At 38.4% G+C, this 22,145-nt stretch overlaps 2 protein-coding genes and 1 pseudogene across 3 annotated transcripts; 1 reads left to right on the top strand and 2 right to left on the bottom strand.

The window, feature by feature from the left end:
- The first annotated feature begins 20 nt into the window (after window positions 1-20).
- LOC110425691 (calcium and calcium/calmodulin-dependent serine/threonine-protein kinase-like) lies at window positions 21-4,505 on the top strand. 2 transcript variants are annotated; one of them, XM_021440633.1, is made up of 8 exons: window positions 21-555; window positions 743-1,551; window positions 2,586-2,640; window positions 2,728-2,838; window positions 2,966-3,198; window positions 3,405-3,612; window positions 3,839-3,898; window positions 3,988-4,505. In XM_021440633.1, exons 2-8 carry the CDS (start codon window positions 821-823, stop codon window positions 4,162-4,164), a joined length of 1,575 nt encoding a protein of 524 aa, XP_021296308.1. In that variant the 5' UTR covers window positions 21-555; window positions 743-820; the 3' UTR covers window positions 4,165-4,505. The 2 variants fall into 2 exon arrangements, with proteins under 2 accessions (XP_021296308.1, XP_021296307.1); XM_021440632.1 differs by having other exon boundaries at window positions 21-1,551.
- Window positions 4,506-5,208: 703 nt separating this feature from the next.
- On the bottom strand, window positions 5,209-6,288 carry LOC110426049 (putative B3 domain-containing protein At2g27410). The gene is made up of 2 exons (XM_021441128.1): window positions 6,283-6,288; window positions 5,209-5,613 (listed from the first exon to the last, which is right to left on the bottom strand). The coding sequence occupies exons 1-2, from the start codon at window positions 6,286-6,288 to the stop codon at window positions 5,209-5,211; spliced, it is 411 nt and encodes a 136-aa protein (XP_021296803.1).
- A 2,125-nt stretch (window positions 6,289-8,413) lies between these two features.
- On the bottom strand, window positions 8,414-15,889 carry LOC110426048 (berberine bridge enzyme-like 18; annotated as a pseudogene).
- Window positions 15,890-22,145: the final 6,256 nt, after the last annotated feature.

The raw sequence follows: 22,145 nt of genomic DNA, 5'->3' as shown, positions 1-22,145 counted from the left end.
TGGTTTTTCTTTTTTTTTTTGGCAAAGTTAATTATAATTAAAGTTGCTTTGGAGTAGTGATAAATATAGATTAATGTTTGGGTAGAAATGTTGGATGTGTTCTGTATGGGTGATAACTGATAAGGCTAATAGGGTGAAAACTGATAAAGCTATGGTGGATGTGAATGGTCATGTTTGGTATATTTTGGTGATGTTTATATGATGGCAGATAAAAATACAGTGCTATTACATAATCCAATCAGGTCTTTTTGTCTGTCACATGATTTTCAAAAGTCATTAATAGGGTCACCAATGCTATAAGAGATGTTCCAACCATGGTTACTCTCCATTACAGACTAATCGATTGCTGACTCATTTGCTTATCATATCAGGCTGAGTCTTTTTGCCCAACGTATCACATCATGGAACAAGTCTTTCCCGACATAAGTTTCTCGACTTTGGTGCCGGAGTTGTTTGGTTTCTAGCTTTGTTTATCATTTGTTGCACCCTCTAGCTTTTACTCTAACCTTCTACCTAAAGCGTAGCTCTTGTTCCAGCAATGGAATAAATTAGATGGTTAGTTGACTTTTCCTTTGTCATCTTCTTCCTTAGCTACTTGCCCCATATAATATATTCTCTTGTTCCCATCTGAATTTCCTTGATAATTTATAGCATAAACAAATGAAGAAACTGTAGGCAAGCTGATGTCAATCCGCGTCCCTACTTCTCTCCCTCATCATTGATGATTTGTTTGTTTGAACAGACAAGGTGTGTTTCATCATTTGTTCCTTGCCCTGCAAATTCCCACGTCTCTCCCAACATCCATTTTCATTGAATTCCCATGGGACAGGAGAAAGGAAAACTATGCGATCAATATGAAATCCTGGACATCCTAGGAAGGGGAGGATTCTCAGTCGTGAGGAGAGGCATAAAGATCAAAACAGATGGGCAGAAAAGTAGTCAACAGGTAGCCATCAAGACACTAAAAAGATTTGGCACTTCAGCTTCAACCCCATCAGGGAGTTTTCGAGTCAGTGCTGAGAAGAGCATAGCTTCAATGGGATTACCAGCATGGAACCAGGTTTCCATCTCGGATGCCTTGTTAACCAATGAGATCTTGGTTATGAGAAAGATTGTGGAAAATGTTTCACCCCATCCAAACGTGATTGATCTCTATGATGTCTATGAGGACCAAAGTGGGGTGCACTTAGTGCTAGAGCTATGCTCAGGAGGGGAGTTGTTTGATCGGATTGTGGCTCAGGAAAGGTACTCGGAGGCTGGAGCTGCAGCTGTAGTTAGGCAGATCGCTCAAGGATTGGCAGCTCTTCACCAGGCTAACATTGTCCACAGGGATCTTAAGCCTGAGAATTGCCTCTTCTTAAGTAAAAGTGATGATTCTACATTGAAGATCATGGACTTCGGATTAAGTTCAGTGGAAGAGTTTACTGATCCAGTTGTTGGGTTATTTGGTTCTATAGATTATGTATCGCCAGAGGCTCTTTCTCAAGGCAAAATCACTTCCAAGAGTGACATGTGGTCTTTGGGAGTCATCTTATATATCTTGCTCTCTGGGTATGTCCCCATTTTTTCCCCCATATTTCTCTGAATTTTGTCCTGCTATAACATTCATTCAAGTTTTTGTTTTCTTGTTTAAATTTAGAGATATTGGTTAAGAATGTTTGACAGTCCAATTACTCCTAAAAAAAATGTTTAGTATCTCTAAGTTGTATATGAGTAGTCCAACTATTTTACTGTTGTACAAAATAATATTATTTGGATTAGTTATTTATCATCTTTTCGAGATCTCAATCAAGGAAAAATACCACATCAGTTGTCAAGCGATCATGTCTTCAAGCCATATAAATAGAAAATGACAAATAATATTAAGTTTGACTGTGATTAATTTTTCATTACAATTACAACTTATTTGATTAGGGTTAATGGTTTATTTGGATACAAAATCAAAACTTAAGAGCTCTTTTAGATATAATAAAAAAACAAGGGACTTAGTTAAAGAATGACCATAGATCAAGAGCTTTTTTATTATTTAAGTAAAAAAAAAAAAGAGTAAGAGGAAAATGTTAGCAATAGAAAAGAAAGGAAATGAAAAAGGAAAAGAGGAAGATAATAATAGAGATAAAAAAAGTGGAATAATAATAAAATTTTGTGAATTGTTTAAGAAAATTTAAATAAATTTTTTATTTTTATTATATTTAATTAAATTTTTATAGTTCTATTTTAATTGTTGTTAATCAAAATGTCATGTGGACGTAACAAAATGAAAAACTTTTATTTTTTTTATTAAGTTTAATCAAATCCTAATTGTTACTCTTTAAGCAAAAAAATCATATATTAACTAATAAATTAAATGTTTGAGTATCATTAATTATTAACGTTTATTTAATTTAAAATAAAAATAAACGATATTCTTGAATAGATCAAGAATGTTTTTAAACATTACACTAACTCGTATTTATTTCTAGTTTCTGGACTGACCTATGAAAACTGGTATCAATGCCATTGCCATGCTAAGATTTCTGACTTGATGAACTTGAGGATTTAAATTTCTGTATTCACAAGTGTCATATTCATCTATTACCTCGCAGGTATCCACCATTTATTGCTCGATCAAATCGCCAAAAACAGCAGATGATAATGGCTGTATGTTAATTCCATTCATTCCTTCTTGATGTTCATATGGTTATTCAGTTTTCACCCTTTGAAAGGAATAGTGATCTCTTCACGCAGGGGGATTATAATTTCGATGAGAGGACTTGGAAAAACATTTCTTCATCAGCAAAGCATTTGATTTCTAATCTGCTGCAAGTTGATCCTGACAGAAGACCAAGTGCTGAACAGGTATATGATCTGCATTCTTAATTATTTGAGCCTCTCAAAACAGTAGTTTATTGGTTAGTTTCTTTCTTCCAATCTCAAATTTAATATATATATATATATATATATATGCATGTATATCTTGAAACAGCTGCTGGCTCATCCATGGGTCATTGGAGATTCAGCCAAACAGGAACAAATGGATGCTGAGGTTGTGTCAAGACTGCAGAGTTTTAATGCACGCCGCAAACTACGAGCTGCAGCAATAGCTAGCGTGTTGAGCAGCAAGGTTTTGCTGAGAACAAAGAAGCTAAGGACTCTGCTAGGTTCCCATGACCTTACCAAGGAGGAAATTGACAACCTGAAGATGTATTTTAAGAACATGTGGGTATTCAACGCCAACTTTTCTTCATTTACCAGTTACCATGACTACCTGATTAACAGCTGTCAATTGCTGACAAACTGTTTACCAAGTATAGTTACTTTGTTTTCTTTGATTTCAAATTGATTGGAAAGTTCGTAGGATGAATTTTATTTGTTGTTGGCATCAAAGCAATCGATGATGATAACATTTTGATGGTAACATGCAGATGTGCTAAAGGTGACAATGCTACCCTACCTGAATTTGAAGAGGTGCTAAAAGCAATGAAAATGTCCTCACTACTCCCTCTGGCTACCCGTATCTTTGATCTATTCGACAGCAATCGTGATGGAACCGTTGACATGAGGGAAATAGTGTGTGGATTTTCCAGCCTTAGAAACTCCAAAGGAGATGATGCTCTCCGTTTGTGCTTTGAGGTGCACTCTTCTTTCTGTGTTTCAATGGACGTGATACATGCATAGACAAAACTGGCACACACGTTACTCACCCAACTGCAACATCTTCAATTTGAAAGAAAGTTCTAGCATATTAATTATCCATATGCCTAGATATTTCTTTTCACAACCTTCCATACAATTAACAGACCATGGGAAATGCTTTTGCTTAGTTTCTCACCAGCATTTTGCTTTCTTGGCTCTACAGATGTATGATACAGATCGATCTGGTTGCATTACAAAGGAAGAACTAGCATCAATGCTTAGAGTAAAGTCACTTCCCTCATCTTAAAAGAAGCTAGCATATGTTTTACAGTTGCATGCAATATATGAAATAACAATGATTTCATTCATCAGGCTTTGCCAGATGACTGTCTTCCACCGGATATAACAGAACCTGGAAAGTTAGACGAAATATTTGACCGGATGGATGCAAACAGTGATGGAAAGGTTACTTTCGATGAATTCAAAGCTGCCATGCAAAGAGACAGCTCCCTCCAAGACGTTGTCCTCTCTTCTCTTCGTCAGCAGTAGAATTCCCATCTTTTCCAACAGCATCAATTAGTTCAACAAGTTTAGTCCTTAATTCCAATCTTTCTATGGATATTCATGCTGTGGGGACTATATGTAGATTAGTTGATGAATGCTAGTACCATTTTGTAGCTCTTGCATAAGAAAAACAATTATTCATTATTTTGTCATTCCAGAGACATACTTGTTTATCCTCCAAAGGTTATGATAGTATTTGAGGAGGATGGGACAGCAGGATAATGAATGGAACAATGGTTTTAGGTTGTTGGCACGTGAAGGTTCTTTACATATTTCTCCAAGGATGATTATTCTTTAATGGATAAATGGGTATTATTTATGGTCAACGAATATAATGAGAACTGAAAAATCATGTCCAAGATAAGCTCGTGGATCTACACGGATGATCAAGCCGGTGTGGCTATCTGTCAATGTAGTGGCTTTAGTGGTGTAATGTGCAAGGTGTTCTTTTCTTTTATCAGGTCCCTTAGACTTGTTTTTGTTATGATGGCTCTTGCCACACCTTATGTATCCTACTTCTTGGATGCTAATAAAACTCATACTTGATTGAACAAAACAAAAAAGGAAAGTAAAATCAACTGCCTGCCCCTCCTGATCATAGCATAACCTTACAAGCCACCTCCATCCACTTTGACTTAGCTGCAATTGAAAACTAAGCATTACTATCTACTGAAAAATAGTATATTGGTTGTTGCCAACTACTACTTGTGGTGCTGCTTAACAGGTTTTGGGTTGAAGTCAGAGCCTATGCGTGCATTGATGTTCGGTTACAAGATAAACAGTGGAAAACAGAATAAAAAAAAAAATTGCTATACTTATTCATTCACCATAACATTCATCATCATTATATTGAATAATTTGAAGGCAAAAAACTTTAGATAAAATAAATTACTTGTAAGTAATCTAACATATTTACAATTTGAAACATTATCCACAGAAGAAAAAAATATAATAAGATTGGCAAGAAAAAAGCCTTGGGCTGTTCTACAATTTAGGATCTTGTATTCTTCGAAATCTTCAACTTATCATCTAATGAATTTCAGAGACCGTCTTCCCATCTTTAACCTTGATCATGGCAAAGCCAAGCTGTGATTCAGGTCCAACTCGAAATGACCAAATTTGTACAACTGCATCTGGCTTGAGAGTATCAGCATTGTTCTTGACGATTTGATTCCATTGAGTCTTGAAAACATATGCAAAGCTCCCTCCGATGAGCCACTTGGTCAAGTGCACTTTAGATACCTCAAGACATGGTTCTACCAATATAACATCCATTCCCTGATTATTCTTGAATTTTTCCTCCTCAGCTTCACTCAAAAACTTGCTCCTGACTTGTTTCAATGTCATTGACAAACGATTGTGCCCCGGATTCAAATCAGTAGGCTTTATGAACTTCTGTATAACCAGCTTTATGTCAGTCCCACCCCAAGTTTTCTGATAAATTCGATTAACTAAAACAATATAGCTGTAAGAGAGGCTCTTGAGTTACATCTGAAAGATTTAATATATACGTTCCTCTTAGAATTATTTTGGGGATTGAGGGGGTTTTGTGAGAAGTGAAAGTTAGCTTACAGGGTAATTAGATTTAAAATATTAAATCTGTAAGGAATGAAAAGGCCATTTTTTTCTCATTGCCCTACATATATATAGCTGAATGTGGCATATCAAGTGAAGCAATTATGAAAATTGATATCTGAATATATTCTACACTAATTAATTACGAAAAACAAGTGATTTATGATTTAAGTGTATTTATGTTGTTGAAGCTGAAATTGTAATTAACCTCTTTCTATAACCCTAAATGCATGTCATTTTTGTGTTCCTATAACTTATAAATCATTAATTTTGTTGTAAAGTGAATTGTGAAGCAGTATTAACCTCTTCTGAAGCCATCATGGATAGAGATATTGATCCAATCAAGAAAAATAATTGCCAAAGTAAGAGAAAGATAAGCTGGCATTGTGTTACTCAAGTTTTTGCCAAACTTGGAAGCATTGTTGTCATGGTATAATAGTCTTGTTGGCCAAACTTTGATTTATAAAACATTAATTCATATCAAATAGCTTTTTTTCTTGTTTAGAAAATTAATGTCTAGCTCCTGACCTTCATCTTGTTATATCACTTATGAATAAAAAAAATAATTATATATGAAATTATAATTTATAAATATCTTAATAACACATATTCATTGCAATGTATGTGACCAACTATACTAGTTACTTATTAAAAAGATATATTTTAATCATCTACCCCTTTCTATAGAATTTAAAAACTTCAATGTTGTTGTATCAAATAATAATAGTTTTGAAACATAAAGACTGCCACTAAATAAAAAATTAGAGAAATAGAAAAATCAATTAATACTTTAAATTTATATCAACCTTGCCATTTTCAATATAAAGTGTTTTTCATTTATTTTTTATTAAAAAATAAAACTAAAAGGGATAAAAAATACAAAAAATGATGAAATTTTAAGAAAGTTGTAAGTGATAATTCTCTTAAAAATTTTTAGGTAGGGAAGTTTTCTAAAGTTACTCAAAGTGTTGGAGAATTTAGAAAAATATCAATATCAAAGAATCTTCATTTACTTTTAAGAGAAATTTAAAAAATAATAAAACTAATAAAAAAAACAAGAAAGAAGAAAGGATTTAATGAAATGTTTTAATAAAATATTAAAATAAGTGATTTTTTTTGAATACTCTAGAGATGAGGAGACTCTTTTAGTTTTCACCAAAAGTGTTGGCAAAGTCTTGAAAAGTTTTAGATATTTAAATGATGGGTAAAATAATAAAAGGAAAAGAAAGAAAAAAAAATCCAATCTTCTAATTTGCAAAATTGACTTTATTTTTCTTAGTTCTCACTAATTTTGTTTTTATCCATTGTTTTCTTATTAACATTTTGATTTTCTTTTATTTTTCTTATTACATTATTCTTACTTAATGTTTGGGCACTTAGGATAGGAGTTGATGAGACAGACGGCCAGCTTTTGGGTAAGACAACCCAAAGCTTTAAACCCCAAATTTAAGGATAATTTTATAATAATCATAATATAATTAATCATATTAAAAATATATTAAAATTAAGATAATTAATAAAATATTTAACTATTCTCAAATATCTATTTTCGCTCACTTCCTCATCTTTATTAATTTTCAACTATTTTTTTTTCATTAAAAATATGTAAAAGTAAAAAATAATTACTAAAATAATATATTTCCTTATTTTCCTAATGATGTGCGTAATAAATCTAAATTTTTATCAATCCCCAATTGTTATAATGCTATTAACTCTCAACTATTTCTCTTATGTCCAATCAACTAGCTGTAATATGGATTTGCATCTACTATATTCTTCTAAAGAAATTGCATCTAAAATGAATATAGAACCTAAATTCTGTAATACACATGTCATTCACAGAAAAAAAAAGACAATTTGAGAAGAATGTTGATATTTTCACTGTGCATTGTTGCCTTTGTTCTATTTAATATCTTGGGTTCCTATGGCTTTAGAAATGGGGTAATGTCTCTTTGTTTTTCTCTGAAGGAGTTTATGTAATGGTGCCATAATGGACAAGCCATTGTCATTTTCTGCAGATTTGGCTCTCTGTTTATGTGATTACTGCTATGCCATTGTCAATGGACTTTTAAGGCCTCTGTGTTCATGTTGGTTTAGGGTGGCTCAGGGCTTTGTGCCTCTTGAGGGATGTCTTCACATCCTCTTTCCAGGGTCGTTGTGTTTAATTCAACGGCAGCTAAGTATGACCTTTTCCAACAAAATTGTCTCCTTCTTACACCCTACTCCAACATGGTTATGTATATATTTAGGTTAGAAAAGATGGAAGAGCACATTCAATTGGAGGTAAAACATCATTCATTTCACTAAGCATAAAATTCATGGTGCCAGAATTAAATGGCATAAGGGGAACTATTTTTAAAAAGAAATTGACCTTTTTTTTTTGTTTTGGGATGCACCATAGACTTTTATGCATCAATCATTGAGGAAAGAAAAACTTATTTAGGATCTCTTACATCTCTTTGAGTGCTTAATTAATAACAACAAATCACGTGTTTAAAGTTGTTGACATTTACCAGCTATATTTGGTTTGGTCAACAATTTTAATCACTTAACTTATTTCTATCGAACAACTTAAGAGCATTGAGATAATTTAGGTTCTACCCAAAAAAGAAAAATTAATCTATTTATTTTTGAGGATACAATAGTAAACTCTCTTCTTCTACCAAGATGAAAGAGGAGGGATGCTTTGTTCATGCTTGAAGAAATTCTCAAGATCAACCAATGTCTTCACATACACCAACTTATTGAAGTTATTCTTAAAATATTTAAAACCCCAAATGCTAACTTGTGCATAGCTTGTATTGCCTTTGTTATTAACTCCAATATCCAGATCCCTATAATTGACATATGCTTCTCGAGGAGATTTTGAAACGTAGGGAGTCATGTAACGATAAAATCTCCTAATCCAATTTATGTACTTTTGAAATTCCAAATTTTCTTCTTGAGCTCGAGCACCCCTAACATTTGATAATATGTTTTTTATGACGCACCGTAACCCCACCATTTTTGACTTTGGTGAGGGGTCCGTGCGTTCGCTTGGTGTGGAGCTCTCGGGTGCAAATCGAAAACAAAGAAAGGAGAGAGGAGAGGGCTACCTTTGGAGGGCTCGGATCTCTCTCCGGTGAGGGAGGTGATTCTCACAGCCTGCGGATCCTTGCACGGCGTGTTGAGGCGAGCTTGGAGAGCCCGGTCTTGGGCAGTGGTGTTGCCGGACGGCGGGATTCCGGCGACCGAAACTTGGAGAGCTCGGTTTCACCAATCCGGGAGGTATTTCAAGCGACGGTTGGCGCGGAGAGCACCGCAAGGAGGAGGCTAACGCATCAGTTCTGGTCGCGTTGGTTTTGGTCGAGTTTGAACGAAAACCAGTTCCCGGAGAAGACGACCGGTGACCGGATTCCGGCAAACTCCGGCGACCGACCCGGATTTCGACGGGGATGCTACCCCGGGGATTTTGACGCGCTGCGGTTCAACGGCGACGTCGGTTTCGTCATCCGACGCACGGTTTTGGAGATACGGACAGCGGACTTCCGAGGCGCATTTCGGGCCGTCAGGAAGTCGGAAGTGATCGCGGATTGCACGTACGCGATCACAGGAGCATCGAGCACGCATCTGGAGCACAGACGGGTGGTGGCGGGCGCATTCCTGTCAGAGCGATATTTCGGGATTTGTGCGGGCCCACTTTGTGTTCACTATTTCGCATTGTATTTCCCGAACAACATTTATTCATTGTGTGACTAGTTTCCGCACTTAGTTGCATTGTATTTCTCAGAGCGGTTTTCGACGATCGATGTGTTGGTGCAAGTGAAAAGACACACACCCAACAAAGTGGTATCAGAGCCTTCAGTTGACGCTCAGAGTGGATTGGTAGAGCATGGCTTCTCGGAGTTCTGTGGAGGACCGTGTGGAACGGTTCAACGCGCAGAGGCAACTTCACTCTATGGCAGTTGAGGATCCGGGACGAGCTTGCGAAAGCTCGGGTGACCGGCGTGCTTTCAGGCACGAAACCAGCTACGATGGATCAGGCTGATTGGACGGATCTTGATGCCGCGGCTATGGGCATCATCCGTTTATTCTTGCGGACGAGGTTGTGTACGATGTGGCTTCGCTCACCACAGCGAAGACACTTTGGGAGAAGCTGGAGCAACTCTACATGGGGAAGACGATCACAACAAAACTGATGTTGATGCGAAAGTATTACGGTATGCGGATGCGTGAGGGAGGAGACTTGCGCACACACATCGCCAACTTCAACCAGATTCTCGGTGATTTGGGGAAGATTGGCGTCAAGCCAGGAGATGATGACCGATCTATGTGCTTTTGTGCTCGCTACGGACTCATACGATCATTTGGTGACAACTCTTATCCAGGGGAAAGAATCGTTGCAGTATGAGGAGATTATGACTACGCTTCGCGACCAGGAGACTTGGGGTCGCTTGAAGCATGAGAGTCGGACGCGTACTACACTAGTACGTCGACAACTGGCCAGGGGAGAGGCCAACGGAGACGAGGGCGCGGCGATCGTGGACGTGGAGATCGCGACGCAGAGATGGTAGCCGAGAGCGAGGCAAGGGGAAGGGGAAGACTTCCCCTAACCGATATACATGCTACTGATGCGGGAAGCAGGGACACATCAGGAGACATTGTCCGGAGCGCAGTGGCCGGTCAGATGTGTCGGAGTCGGATGTTAGTGATGCAGAGGGACATGCCACCACACATATTCAGGTCAGAGAGAGGCGCTGACCATTGGCGAGGTGGCAGGCAGTGATGACTGGATTATGGACTCTGCATGTACGAAGCACTATACCTTTGATAGGAGTGTTTTCATTGATTATCATCCAGTCGCATCAGGTACGGTTTCGCTCGGTGACGGTACTCAGTGTGCTATTGAGGGGATTGGCAGTGCCAGATTTCGGTTACACGATGGTGCCATCAGGATCATCAGGGACATATATTTTGTTCCGACGCTTCGCAGGAACCTGGTATCTTTGGGGACCCTCGACAGAGACGGTTACGGGTTCCGCGGGCGAGCTGGAGTTATGCTCGTGAGTAGAGGCGCCATGACGATGATGAGGGCGAGGTTGTGCGTCAACAACCTCTATGCTTTGGATGGCAAGGCTCTACCGTCGGAGGAGATGTCAGTTGCGACACATTCCGTTGACCAGGCAGTCCTTTGGCACATGCGGTTGGGGCATGTCGGTGATCAGGGATTGCGAGCGCTGCACCAGAGAGGCTTGTTGCCAGGTATCAGGAGTTGTGAGATACCTTTGTGCCAGCACTGTGTGATGGGGAAGCAGCAGCGTGTGAGCTTCCGGACATCACGATATCGCAGCACAGAGAGGTTGCAGCTGATCCACACAGATGTATACGGGCCCACACCGTCTCATTCTATTGGAGGGGCCCGATACTTTGTGACGTTTATTGATGACTTCTCTCGCCGCGTGTGGGTATACATCATGAGAGAGAAGTCACAGGTCTTCGCCATATTCAGAGAGTGGCTCGCCGGAGTTGAGACGGAGACAGGAATGCGTGTCAGATGCATGAGATCTGACAACGGAGGTGAGTACACTTCGCGTGAGTTTGTGCAGTTCTGCAGAGATCGCGGGATTCGGCGAGAGTTTACGACGCCGAAGACACCACAACAGAACGGGGTGCTGAGCGCTTCATGCGCACCATCACGGAGAGGGCACGAGCCATGCGACTGCATTCGGTCTACCGAAGCAGTTTTGGGCGGAGGCAGTCTCCCATGCGGTTTACCTCTTGAACCGCACGCCGAATGGGAGATTGGATGCGAGATGTCCGATGGAGTTCTGGAGCGGTTGGAAGCCGGATTACATGCATCTACGCGCATTTGGGAGTCCCGTATTTGTGCTGACTCCGAGCGATGAGCGGGACAAGCTGGATGCAAGGTCAAGGCGGTGCATCTTTGTTGGTTTCACTCGAGGAGTGAAGGGATACAGATGTTGGGACCCGGCGTCCAGGAGGATCGTGACGAGTCGGGACGTCACGTTCGATGAGGAGGCACTTCTACGTCAGACGGAGGCGACAGATACGCAGACGCAGGAGACACCTCAGCCGTGGTAGTGGAGACTATCGCTCCGATGGGATCTTCTCAATCGAGGTGGAGATTCCAGCTGGAGGTGGAGCTCGCACGACGATACCAGAGGAGGCTCCCGATGATGATTCCGAGGTGGTGGTTGATGATGTCTACCATGATACCATGGATGACACGCAGCATACGCAGGGTGCATCGACCGACATCTCGACACGACATGATGAGCCGGAGCCGAGCATTGCACGGGAGAGGCCTCGCAGGGCCACGAGACTTCCACAGAGATTCGGAGACTACGAGCTCTACGATGTGGAGGGTGTTGATCCGACGACGTACATGGAGGCGATTTCGGACCGGATCGAGACCGATGGATACGCGCCATGGATGGGAGATGGAGTCTCAGCGTGCATGCGGTACGTGGGAGCTTATGGCGCTTCCACCTGGAGGTCGTGTGCTGGGTGTAGATGGCTATTCCGCCGCAAGTGGGACCAACGATGGGCGACGTGCGCTTCAAGGCGCGACTTGTCGCCAAGGATACTTGCAGCGCGAAGGAGTTGATTTCCATGAGATCTTCGCGCCAGTCGTGAGTATGAGACGATACGCATGCTCCTGAGTATGGTGGCATGTAGGGACTGGAGCTATATCAGATGGATGTGACTACGGCGTTCCTACATGGAGACATCGACGAGGAGATCTACATGCAGCAGCCCGAGGGATACATTGACGCGAGCGCACCGGAAGCTGTGTGCAGGATTCGACGTGCATTGTATGGGCTGCGCCAGTCTCCCCGACAGTGGAACCGACGGTTCCACGACTTCATGACGGAGCAAGGGTACGCGAGGAGCGAGCATGATCATTGTCTTTACTCGCCGGACAGAGGTACAGGACGAACATTCTTAGTCTTGTACGTGGACGACATCCTCATAGCTGGAGAGAGGATGCATGACATTGAGCAGTCAAAGGCGGAACTGAGGAGCGCCTTCAGGATGAAGGATTTGGGACCAGCTTCTCGGATCCTTGGCATGGCGGTGAGCAGGGATAGACGATCTCACACACTCTTCCTCCACCAGTCAGATTACATCGAGGGAGTCTTGAGGAGGTTTAGGATGGACGACAGTCGGATCGTGGCGACACCGATGGGAGTCATTTCAGACTGTCATTGGCAGATTCGCCGACAGTGGAGGAGGAGATCGAGGAGAGAGTCGCATACCATATCAGAAGTGCCGTGGGATCTCTCATGTATGCGATGATGGTGTGCACACGACCTGACATAGCCCATGCAGTCGTGTTGTGAGCAGGTTCGCACAGAACCCTGGCATGGAGCACTGGAGGGCGGTCTTGTGGATACTCCGAATCTGCGAGGCACATCGGACTATGGTATACGATTTGGAGGCAGTCCAGTGGAGTTGATCGGGTACGTGGATTCCGACTATGCGGGCGATAGAGACGGGAGGAAGTCCACGACGGGCTTTATATTCACGACGGGAGGCGGACCGATTTCATGGAGATCAGTCTTGCAGTCGGTGACGACTCTATCTACCACAGAGGCGGAGTACATGGCGATCACGGAGGCTGGGAAGGAAGCCATTTGGCTTCAGGGATTGTTTCGAGATTTCGATGCACGGACGCGGGCATCGACGGTACTTCTCACCGACAGCCAGTCAGAGCGGCACTAGCGAAGGATAACGTGTTTCATCCGAGGACGAAACACATTGACATTCGCTACCACTGGATACGAGGATTGGTAGCAAGTGGTGCGGGGATCTCCAGAAGATTCACACGGCAGAGAATCCGGCAGATGCCTTGACGAAGGCGTTGTCATCGGATCGGTTGGAGCGACATTTGGCGACGCCTCAGGTTTTGAGGAATGCGGAGTTTGTGCGGAAGATGCAGATGGACTTGGATGAAGCTCGACATGATGTGGAGGTCACGGTGCGAGGTGGAGATTGTTATTTTATGACGCACCGAACCCCACCATTTTTGCTTTGGTGAGGGTCCGTGCGTTCGCTTGGTGTGGAGCTCTCGGGTGCAAATCGAAAACAAAGAAGAGAGAGAGGGGAGAGGCTACCTTTGGAGGGCTCGGATCTCTCTCCGGTGAGGAGGTGATTCTCACAGCCTGGGATCCTTGCACGGCGTGTTGAGGCGAGCTTGGAGAGCCCGGTCCTGGGCAGTGGTGTTGCCGGACGGCGGGATTCCGGCGACCGAAACTTGGAGAGCTCGGTTTCACCAATCGGGAGGTATTTCAAGCGACGGTTGGCGCGGAGAGCACCGCAAGGAGGAGGCTAACGCATCAGTCTGGTCGCGTTGGTTTGGTCGAGTTTGACCGAAAACCAGTTCCCGGAGAAGACGACCGGTGACCGGATTCCGGCAACCTCCGGCGACCGACCCGGATTTCGACGGGGATGCTACCCCGGGGATTTTGACGCGCTGCGGTTCCAACGGCGACGTCGGTTTCGTCATCCGACGCACGGTTTTGGAGATACGGGACAGCGGACTTCCGAGGCGCATTTCGGGCCGTCAGGAAGTCGGAAGTGATCGCGGATTGCACGTACGCGATCACAGGAGCATCGAGCACGCATCTGGAGCACAGACGGGTGGTGGCGGGCGCATTCCTGTCAGAGTCGATATTTCGGGATTTGTGCAGGCCCACTTTGTGTTCACTATTTCGCATTGTATTTCCCTAACAACATTTATTCAGTGTGACTAGTTTCCGCACTTAGTTGCATTGTATTTCTCAGAGCGGTTTTCGACGATCGAGTGTGTGGTGCAAGTGAAAAGACACACACCCAACAGTATATGATTTTGTACATGTTGCCAACTCTATGCGGGAATGGAGTTTCAGTCTCTGGAATCTCATCCATTTTCCCCCCATAAGGTATCAAGATAATTAAGCCATATTTTCCTTCTTCTTCGTAGAACCTTTGCCACATTCCCTCAAATACAATTTTCGGAATAGGTTCCTTCACGTAGTCAGATTTTAATTTAAAAAGGGTTTGTTAACCGCAGTCCTATCAAGCAAATCTCTGAGCGTTCTATGGAAATTGATTCAAGTATAGAAGAGACTGAATCCAACTCATTCAATGCAGCTTGTTTCACAACTCCGAGCTCCGGAAATCTTATTTCCATCAATGAAATGAGATTATCAACCCCACCCAAAAACAAGGCAGTAAAAGAAGCTTGAATTGTATCCTTTCCTTCTTGACCGGAATTTATCCTTGTTATGGTGACAATAAGGAATATATCATCAGGAAGCTTGTGTGCAACATATTGCCAACGATGGATAAGTTCGGTTGCATTTTGTTCCAAGGTCTTTGTGATTGAGAAAACAGTCACGTTTGCTGGAACAGGAACCAACTTCAATTTCCAAGCAAGGACAATCCCATAGCTACCTCCTCCACCTCCTCGGATTGCCCAAAACAAATCTTCTCCCATGGATTTCCTATCAAGAATTCTTCCGTTCGCATCAATTAATTGAGCATCAATAATGTTGTCAGCCGCAAGACCATATTTTCTGAACAATCCACCGTAACCCCCTCCACTAAAGTGACCACCAACACCAACAGTATGGGAAACACCGGCTGGGAAGGCAAGAGTTCTACTTTTTTCAGCAATCCTAAAATAGAGTTCACCTATAGTAGCCCCAGCTCTAACCCATGCAACGCCATTCTCAACATTGACATCAATTGATCGAAGATTAACCAAATCAATAAGGATAAATGGAACTTCAGAAACATAAAAAAGATCCTCAAAATCATGACCACCACTTTGAGATCGAATTTGCAAGCCAAGTTCCTTGGAACATTTAATTGTTGCTTGGATATGGGATGCATGCAATGGTGTAACAATGACTAAAGGCTTTGGGATATCTATTGCGGAAAACCTAAGATTTTGAATAGAAGATTCCAGAATAGATGAATACCAATAATTATTTTGTGAGTGAATGACTTTAGAAAAAGATGATGAGTCGTTGGAATGAAGGGAAAGACAAAGAAGAAATTTCTCAGGTGACTGAGCTGAGGTCTCCCATGAAAATGAGAAGAGAATGGCAAAAAGAAGGGCAAATGTTGAGTAATGAGGGGACTTCATTTTGTGGAGTTGGGATAGTTATGCATGCAAGTTTGGTGGTGGAGTTACCCTATTTATAGTGCAGAGTACTTTGAAAATGTGAGCCTTGATGGCCACGAAAACCAGGAGTGATGTGAGAACTGGATCAACCGTTCCAGATTATGTCCTTATATGTAAGAGTTTGACGGAGGGCAATTCTTGATAAATGTGATCGACTTTCATGACGATTTCCTTTGACTATTGGCAAAATACAATTAAACAATCATCATAGTCAATAATATATATACATTATATTTGTACGTGTCATCTATTTCATATTAAATGTTGGGTGACCTTTCATATAATATGCTTAAAATTCTTGACTTCATTTTCTTTTATTGCGATTATTGAATCTTATATTCTTCATTGAGTATTCAGGTGTGTTGAAAAAATAACATGTATTTGAAGATGACCATCTGGCAAAAGTCACATTAATGCATAAGATTCAACGGAAGAAGTCTATCAAGCAGATGTGAATGAAGTTTCCTTGAAATTAAATTTGAATAAAAAGAATTTTCCATTCTTCTAGATCATACATTGATGCTTCAAAGAAAATAGTGATAAAATTTCAAAATGTCTGTTTTGGTTGTCTTTGTTTAAAAAATAAGTAAATGATAACAACCTTGAGTTTGAAATTCATATCGCGCAAGAGTACTAAGCTATTTATCAAGGGCTTGATTTTCTCTTTTGGCAAGAACCAAAGGTTTAAGTCATTCTACCCGCCTATGATAAGGATCAGCAAAGTCATCTTATTCTTGGGTTTGTTTTTTCTTTTCTTCTAAGGATAAATGCTTATGGAAATATGTCATCCAATGCCTTACTGGACTGGTATTTCTTTCTTCTAAAACTAGAGTAAGAGCCTATTTGGCTTAATCTTTTATGAAAAATAATAATTGTTAAAATTAACATAAAGCTGTTTTGTAAGCTATTTGAAAAAATAAATTATATAAGTTTTAATTTTGGTTAAAATTACTATAAATGGTATTCATATCATCTTTAATTACCTAATAAATTAAAGGAGAAGAAGTCTACTTTGAGCTTGATAAGTTAAAATCAAAGAAATCCATACATGGAACAGCTCTCAAACTTTGTAAAATAGTAATAATATTATATTTTTGTTTATCCAGAAAGCAATTCGATCGTGATGATTCAATTCCAAAAAGAATAGAAAAGAGGAAATGATATATTTGACGTAAAATCCTTTTTGGTGAAGAAGAAAGAAAACCTTTAAATAATACCTTAATGTAGTTTTGAATTTTGAATCTTATTTTCTTTTAATCTTTGTAAGAATAAAAAATTCTTAAATTTTGTTATTTTATTGTTAGGTCTTTTTATTTTTCTAGTCTAGAAAAGATAGAGATCGTGATTTGCATAATAACTATGTATTTATGCTTACTTGATTTGGGATATACATGATTACTTCAAAACACATTACTGTTTTTTTGAGAAAACAAATTACAAAATTTTAAAATTAAATATCTTAATTTATTATAAACTTTGTAGCATGTATTATTGATCTTTTTTAAGGGAAGCTTTGTATTTTTCAATTTGGTAAGTGTAAAATATAAACAAGAAAGTTTTTAACATTATTGGTAAGTGTAAAACAAGTGATTTATGATTTAAGTGTGTTTATGTTGTTGAAACTGAAATGTAATTAACCTCTTTCTATAACCCTAAATGCATGTCATTTTTGTGTTCCTATAACTTATAAATCATTAATTTTGTTGTTAAGTGAATTATGAAGCAGTATCAAAGTCTTCCACCAACCAAAAATTTAAATGTTTAGCTTTTCCGGGCAATGTTGCATCTCATAGCATTGCAGTTAATATGTTCTCCATTTTTAAATTTTTATACTTTTCATATTGCTACTATAAACTCATATTTATTTCTACTGTCCTGAACTGGCCTATGAAAAACTCCAAAAACAGCAGATGATAATGGCTGTATGTTAATTCCAATTCATCCCTTCTTGATATATGCCTATGGTATTTCAATTTTAGGTTTACCCTTTGAAAGGAATGTCAATCTCTTCACACGGGAAGGAATTGGAAAAACATTTAATTTCTTCATCAGCTAGCAAAGCATTTGATTTCTATTCTGCTGCAAGTTGATCCTGACAGAAGACCAACTGCTGAACAAGTATATGATCTGCAAAACTAGTTTGTTCATTGATTTGTTTCTTGGAATCTCAAATTTACAATATACACCTTCAAACAGCTTCTGGCTCATCCATGGGGGTTCCAAGCACTTTGCTTAGCTTAAGAGGTAAATACGTGTCTTCCTCTATTAAAATTATTGGGTTCCAATCTATTAAGTTGCTCCACAATAGACCAAATAAATCTTTATAGAGTTAAGAGTTAAAAATATTTATGGTCTATACTTACCAAAATCTAATAATTACGGATTTATACATCCATGGATGGCTAGTGGGGATAGAGAGAGGGCAGTATCATGTAGTATTAGCTCCTTATTGTTTATGAAAGAAAAAATAATAATAATCAAAGAATTATTTTGGGGATTGAGGGGTTTTGTAATCAAAGTTAGCTTACAAGAAATTGCATCTAAAATGAATATAGAACTTGAATTCTATTATACACATATCATTCGTAGAAAAAAAAAACAATTTGATGAGAATGTTGATAATTGCATAACAAGATCTCATGAAGAATCATTTAGAATTAATTGTTTCTTAAATTTATTAGATTAAGCAATTTTTGACTCCAAAGTAAATTTGAACAATTTAAGATAAATGAAAGTATTTGTGGTTTTCTATCTAGCGGTAAAAAGTTGAAGTCATTAAACGATAATATTTGAAAGAATATTGTCTTAATTTTGAATGTTCTTTAAAATATAACAACTATTCTGATATTGATTATTTAAACTTATTTTTAGAGTTGAAAAGTTTGAAAGAAATTATACAAATGGAATATAACAGTCCAATCGACGTAATTAATCATATAAAAAGACTTGATTCTTTTCCAAATGCATATATTACTTTTAGAATAATGTTAACAATTCTAGTAAGTGGTGCTTAATGAGAAAGAATTTTTTCAAAACTAAAATTAATTAAATTTTATTTAAGATCAACAATGTTTAAAAAAGATTAAATGGATTGGCTCGGCTATATTATCAATTAAAAAAGAAATATCAAAAGAACTTGATTATAAAAGTTCAATTAGAAATTTTGTATTTCAACAAGCTAGAAAAATAAAATTTTAATAAATTTTTTTCTTAATTTCAATAAAAAAGTCTTATTTGAATATTTTGCTTTAAAACTTTAAAGTTATTAAATCGCCCCTAATAAGACAAGTGGTCAAATATTTGTATGTTCCTTTGCAAACATTTGACACTCCCATATTCAAGCATAAGCTCTATATCTAGGCTTCATCCCTTCCCAAAGGGGGTAAAGCCCGTAAGTTCTTACGAGGTGCTAACCTTCGTACAACTTAGTGAAATTCTTCCACTCAAATTGAATCCTTTCTGTTAGTAGCATGTGAAAGGTGAGAATTACAGTGCTTTAGTAATTTGGTGTGGGATGACAATAAGGAACAATTTGAGAATTTTTAGTTTTTTGTGAAACCAAACTTATCATGTAGAACACAGTAAGAATCCAACTTTTAGGTAGAGCCATGTTGACCTAAGTTGTAAAAAACACCTTATATAAGGATGTATGGAGGAAAATTTTGTGTAAAAAAAGATTGAAGTAAATTTTTCTTCCATTACCTTTCTTTATCTGAAAAGGTGAAAAAATGAAGAAATAAAAAAATGGTATTTTTCTTTCTTTTTCACCTTTTTTATCATATTTTGCACCCTTTTCATTATACTTCCATCATGAATTTAAAGTTTCATTGTCCATTCATGATCAAACATATTTGTGTTTTACATTGTTCATTCATCATCTATCTATCCATATATACATTTAATCGGCCCTTCATTATTCAAGCATTTGTGCGTCCATGCGTCTATCGATTTTTGGCCACACGCATTTATCCTTCTTACACCTCTATTATAATTAGCATCATTTAATTATACCACATTCTTTGACGAAAAATGCATCAATCTTGTTAACTCTAAAGTATAAACGATTTCTTTGAATAATATTTCTCAAAAATTATATCTCTATTAACCAATTTTGGAACCCACTTCCCAAGCAAATATCCATCCACAAGCACCCACATCTTCACCAGTACCTTGAACATTTCCAAATTCCAAGACTTGCCATATGCCAATACCAATTCCTATTCTTTTGTCTCTACTAATCAAAAACCAATACCTCATTTTTATGCCTTTAAAAATAATTCCAAATATATTAGTAAAGAATTATGAGAAAATGATAAATGTGACTATCACATGGGAGCAATTGCGCACTCAACTGAAAAGTAGTCGAGGAATTGAAGAAAGGATTTAAAGCGACATCAATGATGACACCTTGACCTTTAAGCTTAACATTGGAAATCTTCTTTGTCATAGATTGAATTCTTTTCAAAAAGTTGAAATTGTGCCATCACAAAGAAGAGGCTCAAGTCTTAAACAATTTGCCTGTGAGAATATAGGACAACTTTTGAACTCTTGAAGTTTGTATTTTGTTTACTTGTGCTTGTCATATGTAAGATTTTGTTAGAAAATATAATCTTCAAGATTTATGGTACATGTCTTAATGCTTTTGTTGGAATAAGCAAGCACATGACAAAAAAAAGGATGTTTATTCACAAGAAACGGTGAAAATGATTTTGAAGGAATTGGTGGTTACTATTTTGAAATGAACCTATTTTAATGAACACCCCAATGCATCTCTTAGAACATTGTTGAACTTTAGGAACAAAAGTTTTGAAATTTCAATAACCTTATCATGTGATACCAAAGGGTAATAATTTTTTCTAGATAAATGTTCAATATAATAATCGGTTAATTTGCAAAGTTCTTTCTAAAAACCAGGCAAATAAGGAACTTTACCAAAACAAAACCACACAAACTCATTCAATTGGACACAACAGAGGAACCCTTTAATGCATTCCCTAAAGCTATCATCCACCCATTGTTTATACATCTTATGGCAAGAAGATCAAAGATTACCTAGTACTCCTAAGATAACTTACCTTGTGAACCATCCTTTTTCCTCTCCTTGGGCGAAAACAACACAAATAACTTCACTTGGGTTGCAAATCAATGAGTGGCATCCTACATGAATCTTGGTTTCTAGAAAAAGTTTATCTAAACATGAATGGTGGAAGCATTTAGAAAATGACTAATGTTCCAAAGAGAATCCTTCACATGATAAGAAACATTCTAAGGTTTGATTATCCTTAAACACACATTTTGTGCTTGTTTATCTATTCTTTTAGAATCTTTAGCCCTAACCTACATTAACTACTAGGAAAAGTCTATTAATCAAGTATGGATGCTTAAATCAAGTATGGATACTTAAATTAAGAACTTTCTTTTAAGATAAACATCCTGCAGCCATCAAGGCTATGGGCATTTTTTTTCTTTGTTAAAATTATTCTTTTGAATCCATCCATTTATTTTGGAGAAATTTTGAATTCTTCAAGTGCATGATGGAACCATCAATAAGGGAAAAGATCTAGATGTTCAAGGATTTAGATTTTCAGTGTGTAAAATGAATTTTTATGATAATCTATAACTTTTTTGTGAATTGGATGGCTATTGCTTTTTTAGAAAAGTAGGCTTTTATTAATAATAAAAAGCAATAAGCTAAAAGCAAAGCTTAATTGCTCATTAATTACATAAGGAGACATTAATTAATAAGGAGACAATAAAGAGAAAGGAAAGAGAAGGAAATGAGAAAACAAAACCCCAAAAAATCTATGTAGCTAGACTTGGGGATATCTAGGTTTCCTAGATTACCATCACTCAATAGGAGCCTCATTGCCACCATAACTTGATTTTGGAGTGATTAACATCCATTAAAACATGAGTCTTTACAACGTGCTTGCTTGGGGGAATGGAATAGCCTTTCCCCCTATTCTTAAACCTCTCTAATAATTTGATTGCTTCATAAAAATTACCATTTCTCAGAATGGTCATTCCTGAAGAAACCTAAATAGCGTAAAGGGATCTCAATAATAGCTATTCTAAGAGTGGGGAGTAGGTTAAAAATTTTGTTGAACAAAATTATCCTTAAATAAATTTAAAAATCACAATCATAACGCAGATTTTCTTTAATCTTCACATTTTCTTTCTCTCCCTATCCATCTTCTACCTTTTTTCTTCTCTCTCT

This window comes from Theobroma umbraticum, unplaced genomic scaffold, assembly GCF_002168275.2.
Source record: "Theobroma umbraticum cultivar Fairchild unplaced genomic scaffold, ASM216827v3 scaffold_12.1, whole genome shotgun sequence".
NCBI classification, from domain to species: Eukaryota; Viridiplantae; Streptophyta; class Magnoliopsida; order Malvales; family Malvaceae; genus Theobroma; species Theobroma umbraticum.
This window is presented reverse-complemented; position numbering and strand designations above follow the sequence as displayed.